This window comes from Sinohyriopsis cumingii, chromosome 5 (genome assembly GCF_028554795.1).
Source record: "Sinohyriopsis cumingii isolate HCF-2022 chromosome 5, ASM2855479v2, whole genome shotgun sequence".
NCBI classification, from domain to species: Eukaryota; Metazoa; Mollusca; class Bivalvia; order Unionida; family Unionidae; genus Sinohyriopsis; species Sinohyriopsis cumingii.
Window position 1 is genome coordinate 136,080,951 of NC_142965.1, and position 12,982 is coordinate 136,093,932.

At 32.3% G+C, this 12,982-nt stretch overlaps 1 protein-coding gene across 1 annotated transcript; it reads right to left on the reverse strand.

Annotated features, from left to right (window-relative positions):
• Positions 1–727: 727 nt before the first annotated feature.
• LOC149800307 (uncharacterized) lies at positions 728–9,786 on the reverse strand. The gene is made up of 5 exons (XM_089957218.1): positions 9,625–9,786; positions 7,060–7,142; positions 4,159–4,261; positions 3,231–3,291; positions 728–932 (listed from the first exon to the last, which is right to left on the reverse strand). Exons 1-5 carry the CDS (start codon positions 9,755–9,757, stop codon positions 899–901), a joined length of 414 nt encoding a protein of 137 aa, XP_089813344.1. The 5' UTR covers positions 9,758–9,786; the 3' UTR covers positions 728–898.
• Between the last annotated feature and the right edge of the window lie 3,196 nt (positions 9,787–12,982).

Consider the following 12,982-nt stretch of genomic DNA (forward strand, 5'->3'; position numbering starts at 1 on the left):
TAAATACATTTTTGTAAGACTCGCTTGCATATGTTAACGTTGGCAACGTTGAACATAACTTTCGAATGAATTTATGGCGATGCGCCTGCTTACACAGTTTGATGAGTTTGGACAACAAACTTTATATCTTGAAGAATGGGATATAAATAAAACTGAGTAACATCGTCACTAAACTAAAGACAATAGCTCACTGGGACTAATTTTCGATCAGAATGGCCTATTGTTGAGGTCGTTTTGTGGAGTGTTAATACGTATTTCCATGGTTCATGTGTTTTAGTACCCTGATATAAAAGATGGCACGAGTGTTCCAGGAAACGCCGTCAAAAGCACACATATACTCAGGGTCCTAAATATGGGTTATACCAAAGTACATAAGTACCTGGGGTATGTCAAGGTACCTAACAGCCGTCGAAGAGGGATAGAAGCCATCAAATGTTCTGCCATACATATTGGTTCAGGTAGCGCATTGCAGATTTGCTTTCAGATAAGGTGCAACAACCTTTCTACCAGCAAAGACCATTTCCAGCAAAGAGCGCATCGATCATATAGTGTTCATTCTGCCATATTCGTATAAAAAACAGTATCATTTTCAAGCTGATACGTTTGCTTTACTTTTACATCCCAGATCTTCATTCACAACTTACTCAGCTATATTGATCACATTTTTAATAATTCTTCGCGAAAGTAAAAATTGCGAACGATTCATACAAAACAATTAGCATGCCCTTCTTGACTTTATTTTGAACACGTATACTGTTGTTCCAATCCGTTATACATTGCTTGGTTTTCTTCTTTGTTATGGTTCCATACCAGAAAATATACCAAAAGAAAACACAAGAACAAGAGTATTGATGTTGAAAATTATGTTACTAATAATACTGTCAAGTTACAATGTGTTTTACTGTTTCATGACCACCAATACCTCAAAGGAACTGAAATAAACGAAAGAACGAATGGATTAACCATGTAAAGAAACAATCATGTAATCAATCAAATAATCAAATCAATCGAACAACAGTGGGAAAGTAGAATTGGTGTTCTGATGTTACTGATGTTAATAAACCTAACTATACACAAACATACGTACACACAGACACACACACACATGTATATATATATATATATATATATATATATATATATATATATATATATATATATATATATATATATATATATATATATATATATATAGGCAGAAATACTACTTTAATACAAATAATACAATTATACAGGTTAGACACTTTTGAAATCGTACCTTACTGATATTTTAAGCCAGGTCCGCAGGTAAAGGGCACTCATCGCCTTGCCTGCACACACGAGCACATATTCCCCCACGACTAAGCACACATCACCAAAAAATGATGTTACTCAATCGGTGTTATATGCACTCGTGTGTAGAAGACACACACGCATAACGACCTAGTAATTGATTCTCATATATCAACACAGTCATTCTATAATTATAGATAATTATAAACATACATCAGACATATATATATATATATATATATATATATATATATATATATATATATATATATATATATATATATATATATATATATATATATATATATATATATATATATATATATATATATATATATATATTAACATTGTTGATAATACAGTGCTCAGGAAATACAACCTAAGTGCGTTTTTATCTGATACCCCGAGGCAACTACGACGAATTCATAGAAATTTTAGCTCTCTTCCTACTGAGCACCTGGTGCTCTTGGAATTCAATAAAGGTTGATCCATCAAACCTTAAACTGGATCAATATATGTTATATGTCCATTTTTGTAGTCATAATCTAGATGGGAATTATCCTCTTCACGTACATAGAATAAATCTCTGGGAGAAGTCTTCATATATCAGGGGTATATTCGTTTCACCTAATGGTTGTCAAATAATATGAATGCACCTAATTATACGCGTGTCCTATATTTAAGAAAATTTTCATGCCACTTCGTCACGTCTGGGAGTGACAATTTCTTTTGGCAAATTGTAGGAATGCGATCAAATCGATGATTTTTATTGTAATCATTACTATTAGCATTACCGAAGCCGTTACCAATAATATCGATACGGATAACGTACTTATCGAGCGCAATGTTTCTAAAGATACTATCTGTACTGGATGGCTCAGGGACCATGATATTTGATCAAAAAGAAAATGCAAATAAATGATAATACTACCGGGCTGTAACGTAATATCAACGAACCATCCGTATGTATTGCCTATACAATTATCTGCCGTCATAATGTCCTATCACCAAGTAGAATAGCCAAATGTATTCCTTTGTGACATTTAGTAGGGATATTATGGAAGGCTGGGTTTATATAGAATGAACAAAACCACATCATTAAGTATTATCTGATAATTCAATCAAAATTTAATTACTCTGATAATCATTTGTTTGTTATATACCTATCAAGTTTCGGTTAGTTTAATAAAATCATTATCGTCAAGAAAAGTAACAACAATGGGAATTAATTTAACACTCAGACATTTTTAATACGAGGTCCTTGCAGCAAGCATGAACCGAATTATATATTATCTGATATGCATGTTTCTATCACACTTAAAGAATTAAATATGTGTAACAACAGTCACTCATTTTCTCTAGACAAGTGTAACACAAATTCTTACAGTACATGTGCAAATTCCCAAAAAATTGCGTAAAATTAGAGTTTTATAGTTTAATTATTGAAATGTTAAACCTGGAGTCAACGGGGTAAACGTAGTTCCAGACTCGTTTGAGACGACGTTGATATCACCTGGAAAACGAGATTATCGTTTTCGACCTCTATAAAACGAATTTACAAACCAAACCATTTCTCTAGTGAAACATGAAGAGGTATCTACGTATCTAACCTTGCTCTCTACACTCTCTATTTCAGTGGATGTCATATGATTCGCTCTAAGGAATTATTATATTCGATTTATAAGATACAAACATTTTAATATTAGATAAGTACACGTTTTAGAGAAATCGACAAGACTAGAATGATTAGATTGAATATACTATTCCTTCGTTTTCCGTTTTACTGTTTTATTTAGGATTTAAACTGTTATCAATTTTTTCATAAGTTGCAACGAAAACATGTTGAGAGGTAATATTATTATTATTATTTGTATTATTATTATTAGCAGTAGTAGTATTAATTGCAAAAGTATTTAGTTCTATATTGAACACGTCCATGTAGGCCGCAGAATACTTACTTACAATTTTCATACATGGAATTTCGTATGCAGATTTCGAATTCAGTCAAATCAAAAGTAGCTGCAATATAACCCAGTTCATATTAGAAAATAACTACCTCCATTAGATATATCAAACACGAGCGACACATTTATGGCAAATCAGCAAATTACACATGTATACCAGACTTAACATTGATCGTATACAGTTACATAATTGCTAAAAATAAAAATGGAACTAATATGAAGGAGAGATTATCGAATTGACCAATATATTTACCAAACATACTTAAATAAATAAGTAAATATTATTGATAAAATGTACCTTTGTAGAAAAAAGTATTCGTGTATTATAGGTGTTTTTAATTTTTAAACAATATCGCTTTTCGATCTGGATAATATTCGTGTAGTAATTCATGAAATGGTTAATTCTCAGTTTGTGAATATAATACACATATAACGATATGCGTCTATAACCAGCAACATATTAGTTAATTGTTATATGCATATGCTAGGCCTTTTAATACTGACATTGTTATTACTTTACATTAAGTGTTGATAATTTAAGATATTCTTTATATGTAGTTATATACAATGCATATCTTGCCTATAACAAAATCATATTCGAAATATAAAACATATCGGTGACAAGATAGTGCATTAGATATATTTCGCACCATACGGATTACATTAAGATATCAAATAAGCAATGCATTGACAAAAGTTGCTTTTCTTGATTGTGCCATTACCACAGTAATTCTGCCAATAAAGATTACCAATCATATACGTTTAAAACTATACAATTAATCCGAAATTTAAAAGGAAACTAAGGAAGGATATATACTAAAACAAAACAAGCTAAATAGTTAGACAATTCAACAATAAATGGAGAAAGGAACCCAACATATTTTCTTTCAAATTTGAGAACAGCTAATTCAGAGGCTCATACCCAGTAGCACGTATTGGTTATCAGGGATGAGATTTTGAGCACACGCATGACCGTCTGGAATCCAAATGACGGCTCGTCTTCCAGAAGTAATTTCCAAACTAGACTGAAACGAAAACCTTCTGAAGTGCCTGATATATGGAAGATTCAATGTTATCATATATAATGAGCATATTATTCCATTCTAATGCAGTCGTTTGCGTTTAAAAATATGGTATGCTAGTATTAGAAATGGTGTGGTGCGGATTGTAGACAAAACCATATATATTAATTTGTTGCAATACAACACAAAATACGGCATAATGATTCGTATATCAGATCATATTCCCTTCTGTTGCACTATAGTTTGATGCAGCTTCATTATGAATGGTATTCCATGCCTGTCTTTGAAAATATGAACATGGCACAGTGAGGATATAGCTGCGAATTATGCAATGTTTCATACCATGCAAATATTAAACGAAACCTATCAGCGCAAACTTCTACTATTTGGAAAAATAAGTGCAATATTTAAAACGTGAAATTGTTTAGACGGAGCAACTTGTAATTCATCGTAATGTGCAATGCATTTACGCGGACATTCGCATTGATAAACATGTCGACACATGCATAACGACCAAGATACCGGGAACAAGGAGTAAATTAAAGTGAGCCTTAACCACAATTACAATGCTCTCTGAATCATTACGATGCAATGTAAATAGAATATCGAGCTTACAACATGTTAGCTACGTATAAAACATTCCAAATTAACGGATGATCAATAAAAATGGCATATAATATTTTGTAAAATTCATAACAATCATTTAAATTTTCATTGGTATGATTTCTCGTAACATATTAATTAGAATAGATACACTTTTCGCTACTTATTTGATTATCAAGTCAACGATGAATACAAACAGAAACATAAATATTTTTGAAAATAATTAACGAGAAGATCTAGAGTAAGGTGCATGGTTGTAACGTAGATGCTCCAGCTGGATAAACAGTCGATACAAAACACAAAAGATACCTACCGCGTCAACGTCAATACTTGTAATGGGAGACAAAACATCCATACAAATCTTTCCCAAATCATAAATATATCATTATCTAAATCAGAATTAAATTACATTAGCAGATTAGATATTTATATAATTTTCTTTAATTGTATGCTACAATTTCCAGTATAATACAGTATGAGGTGCAAATTATTAACTATATTTAGACGAAGTGCATTATTTTGCAATTGTGGCATATGATTGGATTTTTTATGATAAAGAATATATTCTACATAAATCATAATTGTATGCTTCACGGAATTTTAACAAGGTAATATCGTACTTTATTTTAATTTTACAGATTGTTTTTTTTTAACCATTAACGTTGTTTAAAATATAGATATGTTATGTTCCATGTGCCATCATCAGCATAATAACTATGCACACTACGATGGATGTTAGGCGGGTGAGAGATGCATTATCTGCTATTTTCAACCGTCAGTGTATGTACATTTTTAAGTAATCTGTAATTCGTGTTTTAGCTGTAGATAGTAGGTTTGCAATTATTAGAGATTTTCTTTCTTTGCTGATTTTTTCATAGTGTCTGTTGACGCATTCATCAATATGTAAACACGATGCCATTCCAAACAAAGCAAATGTGGTCTACCTATGTATTCAACAATAAATATAAAACAAAATTACTGCTGCCCTTTTTGACTCGAAGTAAATACATTATCCGATATACTAAGGGTTGGGTGTGGGCGGGGTTGTAAAAAACACTTCTGAGAATGGAGATCAGTTTACTTCGTGAAATGCTTCGAATGAACCATTTATAAATTGCACATGCTCTTATCTCATGAATATAAGATCGATCGCTCTTAGCCAAGTTATATTAAAACACATACAGCATAATAAAATAATATAAATTCCAACCAAAATTTATAGAAATTTATGTTTAGACAGGTGTATGCAAGTTTGTGTACATGATATTTTGAACTTAAATTTTATCATTTTGTCAGTCATTATGATATGATGACTGCAGTGTGGCAGTTAACAGTAATGTCTGACGATGGGGCATCATGCCGTGGACATGTTGCATCATGTCCCACCCTGTCACATTATTCTGAGGTCAGTTCGGACAGTCCTGATACTAACTTCTTAATTCTGCGCGTTAAGCAAGGTAGCTGCTAATAACATTTTTAGAGCTCTTTAGTGTGACTCTGTCGAGGTTCGAACCTGCAACCTTCCACATCCAAGGCATAGACTTTTTCATAAAGTAATAAAAATAAATGATATTGCGGAATTGAGAAAATGAGGAGCAATGTCATAATTAAGCATATTTAACATTTAATCGTTTTAGATACATATTCAGATTATCTAATCAGTCAACGGAAATGTCTATACAGTGCAGATCGTGTTTTTGCATTTGAGTAATTCTACTTTAATGTGCAGGCATTATGGCTCATCACGACCTTTCAAACTTGTGAAATATTTATATGATTTATACAAACAAACGGCTTTAAATTGCAAAATAGGTAAACATAGTCTCTGCTTACATTTCAGTACTGTTCGGTGGTAAACAAGCATGGATATCTCATGGCAATTACTAAGACAAACCTGTGAGGCATATTTTATAATTTGTTTGTATATGTTTTCGTAAGAAATAATTTGTTTCGTGGAGGTTTTCCTTACAATTTTTGCTCTATTTAAAGAACATATTTTTGTGGACCGGAATTATAAACACATACATACTCACACACAAATATATTTATACACCGTTTAATAGACATTTCTCCAGCATTAAAGGTTGTTTTTACATGGTTAATAGTAAGGTCCGACATATTTCGATGCAGCGCGCTTCTCTGCTAAACTACTCTATCGAATCAAACAAAATAATTAGAAAAATCTGTGGTCATCTAACCTTAAAAACTTCATCAATCATGACTTCAACGTAGTCTCTGCCCGGTGCCAACACCACCCTATTCAGCACGGTCAATTTGTAGACTGGCAAGGTGAGATGGAAAACAAAGATGGTACAAATTTGAAATATTGCCGTTTCATTTGCAATTATGAAAATTCAACATAAATTCCGAATAGCAAAATTAATATATGTGCGTTAGTTTTCAATATCATATGTTTATAGACTTTAATTACCCTGAATATCGGCACTAATATAATACCTTTGAAGCCGATTTAAGTTGAATATATATACATATATATATATATATATATATATATATATATATATATATATATATATATATATATATATATATATATATATATAAAAATATATAAATATATATATATATATATATATATATATATATATATATATATATATATATATATATATATATATATATATATATATATATATATATATATATATATATATATATATATATGTGTGTGTGTGTGTGTGTACTTATATGAATCTTGCAATATTTATTTTTCCACTCAAAATCTTTTTATTTAAATGGTAATTCATTATTCTGGTGCACACATTGCAAGTGGTTTTCTGTAGAAGAAAAAAATGAGCCCATGACAAATATTTCCCAGTGCAGATAATAGTAAGTATCTTCTTGGCAGGTAAAGTAAACCAGCAAATACCTACGTCACTACCCATGACAGGTTAAATTTGGGTCTCAGGCAAGTGCGTTGTTCCCGTTCATTGCAAGTAATATATACGATACATTATAAGAGAGCAGTATTAGACAGAAACAAATGAAGGAATTAAAGATAGCCAAGTCTTTAGGAAAATTAATATGTAAAATAATAAGTTCAAATATTAAGTGTGCTCAGGAATATGCAATTCAAATACTGACGAACGTGAAGGCGTTGTTCAGTTGAAGGACATTGGAGAAATTGCGGAGTAATTAATTAAGGCTAATTTGATTAATGGCTGGTTGTTTTCGTAACATTGATAACAGTTTGCTACCTAACAAGGGACGAATTAAGCTACACCAGCTATTATCTCTCAGATGGGAGTGTGTGAAACCTGCGTTTGTTCATATAATTAGATTCAAAGGTTGTAACCTAACTCAGCTATATAATCTTTGAAATAAATCTGTATGTTTGTGTACTCTAGTGCAATATTATTCAACTTAACCGATTTAAGTAATTATTGTTAGCATTCAATACGCAGAGATCATAATGCTACATTAATTAATGAACTTTCAGTACCGTGTTTATTTGGCCCTTTTTCGAGCCAAGTAACTATAATATGGCGAACGCCATAAATAAAAATTACTACCTAAGACAAAGAGGTCTCGGAATTAAGCACAGCGAGCATATGTAAGTTATACAACTGGGTGTTGTATTGTATTGTTATCTTTATTCAAGGTGGACCATGATGTTCAAGTTGGTTGCATACTTATGCACGAGGTAACATATGCATACAATTGCTTAAGTACAACAATTGAAATCAAACTCAAAACTGAAAACGTAAAATCGTACATATACTCTTTATGAAGCGTTGGACTTAGAACATGTGCAGGAAGAATAATATTATGATAATGCCGAAAGGTGTCTGCTTCTAGTCTAACGACGTTATATACGTTAATGGCGTAGGCAAATTCAGCATGAATACAACTTCTACCATAATAAGTATACGGGCCTAGGATTTCAAAGACATTCATTGCTTTCAGAATTATTTGTTCTTTTCACATAGGTTGAAAAGATAGATTTAATACGTGTAGGTAATTAAGCCATAAAGGCTGTCTCGTCAATAAGAGGATAGTGATTGACACACGGAGGCATCCCAGTTCTGGATAATTAAGAGATGATAGTCATTCATGATTGTAACTTCAAATCGACCTATCTCTTATATCTACACCTCCCAGGGATATATCCACAGGTCACTGAAACCGACACATTTGTGACAGACATTGGATGCAAGCAAAACTTACTTGTTTACTTAGTGATTAAAATCAATATTTGAATATTTAATCCATTTGCTATAAATCTAAGAAAATATTATCAAGAAATATATGTTTACAGTTTAATAAACAATATAATAAAAAGACCTCAAAACCGTGTCAACGTTCAAACAAAATAAAGTGATAATGCATTGACATATAAATGCTATTCTTTTTACAAATTTCTACATATTTTGTTCCTTGTTTTCTTTTATATTATTCTGCTAAATATGGCAGAATTTTGTAAAGTGTACAATGGTGTGTGGACATAAACGAATGCTTTATTTGGTGCACAACACCCCTTCGGTTTTTTTTATATTCTTGTTTCCTTAGGAATATGGTGACACCGTCTCTAGAATTAAATCAATATGCAATTAATTGGTTTGTTTAGTAGCGCAGTAGTCGTCCTGTATCGAAAACACAATCGTTACCTTTATTTAAAAAATATTGCATTGTTTCCATTGTCCCCTCCGTTGTAATTACATTGAACAGATAGTCCAATACATTCAAACCTATTACTGTGGTGATTTAATTCAATAATAATTTGAGAAAACACCATGACTTACCTTCATTTATGCCGCAGACTGATATATCATTTGTGGTATTTAAACAGGAGCCAGCCTTGACGGACTGCATGGCAACAATCAATATCAAACATTTGAGTGCGATAGCGACAGCGACTGCATCTATCAAAGCCATTGTCAGGTTAAGAGGTGGAAGTGGGAAGATAAAATGTATACTCTGCAATATAAGATTAAAGTTCAAGTCATTTACTTATGCAAGATATTTCCCCCATCATAGACCTTACTTGCTACATGTTTATTTTACATAATCATTATCTCAAAGAACACGGATCACGTGTAGTATAATCCGAAAGTCCGTCCGAGACAGAATAAGGAGATCATACAACAATGAGTCGCAAAAAATGCTGACGAGCAAATAATACATTCTGAATAATATTATCAAAATTGGCGAAGATGAATGCAGGAAGATAAACACCAATCTTACATAATCTTGCATAATCTAGTATGGTCTTGAAATACCATTGAACATTTATCCGCACTTGACGAACATTTTAAGAGGTCCCTTCACCATTGGAGGTAACACATTCATGCTTTGCATTGAAGTTGTGCAGGTGATTTTGGTGCAATTTTGCTATTGATAGTACACTAATAAATGATTTTCTAATAAATTCCAGAACATACCAGTTGATATATTTGTAAATAGTTATACTACTATTACCACGACTAGTACTACTACTAAAATTAATAATAATAATAACAATGCGTTTGTTGATAGTGACTTCCCATAAAAGAATAACACAAACTTGCACTACCTTGCACATACACCTGTATACAAATCAGCAATCATTCAGAGTCCCGCCTTTACAAAGTAATACATGGCTTCATTGCAATGGTAGATCTTACTACTTACCTGTATGCGGTTTGATCTCAGAAGCACGGTACGTTCTGATGATATTGTTCGCGTATTGGCCATGTTTATATACTGGCTGGGTAACAACAACTTGCAAGGAGGGCGAATCGGTCAAATGTCGAATGATGTAATGCTGATTTACCTATGCTACGTGTCAGTGGCCATATGTTTGAATGGTCAAGTGAGCCAAGAATCAAATCTATTTAACAGAGGCCATGACATTTGATTTTGAGACTGCATAATTGAAGTTTAAAGGTGAGCTTCTTGTTTTGGATAATACCACATTTGATAGTATACAGATTTCACAGCAAGCATGTACTTTTACTGTAGTTGTTTTATCTCGAATAGTACATATTTCACAAGAAGAACGACCAAATCTACATGTTGACATATAAATGCCGCATTAGCACTTGCTTACTTCACGTCAGAGGTGAAAGTCGAGAACTTCTCTACATCGCTGGAATATCCACATATTCATATCTTGTCTGAATGTATTGCACAACTCAATTGAATAATGCATGGACATTTTGTTAGGCTTAAGATACCGCCCTTTTCTTACATACAAACGTACGTACGTTCCAAATCTATAGCATGTGCAACAAAACCTCATATGTATATGGCATTGGGTAACAGTGACGCATTTATGCATTTATTAATATGCATACATTCTATGATATACAAAAGAATGAGTACAAAATGTTAGATGATGTATATATTTGCTGCAAGAACAAACTTAAAGACCTAATAATGTTTCCTACCTTAAATATTTTCAGCATGTTTTTCTTATGTTTTCTAATTCCATGGTGTTTGTTTTTGTAATCATGTCATTATATGTTTTTTATCTTATAGGTGTTGTCTAATGTTAGAGCTTCTAAAGATTAGGCGCTATACAAAGTCCCCACTATTATTATTATTATTATTATTATTATCAAGTTTGTACTATTGCAATATGGCAAATATTTAATTTTCAACTGAAGGTAAACCACATTAAAAAGGAGAACGAAACAAAAGACAATCATGCTTAAGTTCGTCCATGACTCAAACCGTTCAATAGGACCATGTCCGTTATCGACAAATCAGAAGTCAAATGGTGTTGATGGATATTGGTTATAGTATTATAATGGTTTCTTAATGTTGGATAAGGGTGCAGTTTAAGATTTTAAAAATGGCACAAAGTGCAGAGGTGATATATCTGTAAGGGTCTGTACACTTTTAGTCTGGAGGTCACCGGAACATGATTATTGATCCTTGAAGAACAGGGCTCCAATACATTGATCTATGTATAGAATTTTTAAGGACGGTTGATCCGTCATACAAAATAAATATCTCATCTGATATAAATTTGGGTAGAAATCAATGGCAAGAAATAGCACAAACAATGCTAAAATGATGGAAGACAGATATTAATTTTGCTCGACTTCATCTTTCGATTGTTGTTAATATGTTCAAGCGCATGTGAACCTTCCAAATATTAAGAGTCGATTTAGAGCCACAACGCATATATGTCAAGGATATGTTTCATGATCCTAGTATGTATGTATGTATGTATGAATGTATGTATGTATGTATGTATGTATGTATGTATGTATGTATGTATGTATGTATGTATGTATGTATGTATGTAGGTAGGTAGGTAGGTAGGTAGGTAGGTAGGTAGGTAGCTAGGTATGTATGTATGTATGTATGTATGTATGTAGGTAGGTAGGTATGTAGGTAGATAAGTATGTATGTATGTATGTATGTGCGTGCGTACGTACGTACGTACGTATGTATGCATGTATGTATGTAGGTAAGTATGTATGCATGTATGTATGGATGGATAGATGGATGAATGGATGGATGGATGGTCGTATGTATATATGTATGTATGTATGTATGTATGTATGTATGTATGTATTGCGAAATTCAATACACGTGCTAAAATATTATTTTGATTCTTGAATATTTGACAATAAAATATATGCTAACGTTAACCATATTGTCGGTATTACTATAGTAGAAAATAATTGCATTAATGTTGTTGACTTCGAGGTAACTTTGCTGGCTTCTTTAAACGTCGATTTACGAAAGTTGATTATATACATAATGGGAGAACGATAGAGAATGTGTGAGTGTTTGTACGCGTGTGCATGCTGGGTGTATTACAAACGTGACAGCTTATTAATATACCAATCTGAAGAATTTAGATTGGTATATCTAACTTCGTATGAACGGGTAATGTTAATTAGCACCCAAGCCTGTATATGCCAATACACCTGTGCAAATCATCTAAAATTTTCTCCAAGTCTCTTTGAAAGCTATTTATTGGTGTACTGCCAAGAGCAAAAACGTACTAAACCTACCTGCACACTTCCAAAACACACCATACAATGACTGTTAATCCTACTGGTACACAGTCGCCTTTACAATTTTCGTCAAGAGTGGATTAGTGTTCAATTGCAATTCAAGAAAACATTAGATTAAGTTAGATTCGTACGGTCGTCGTCGCGT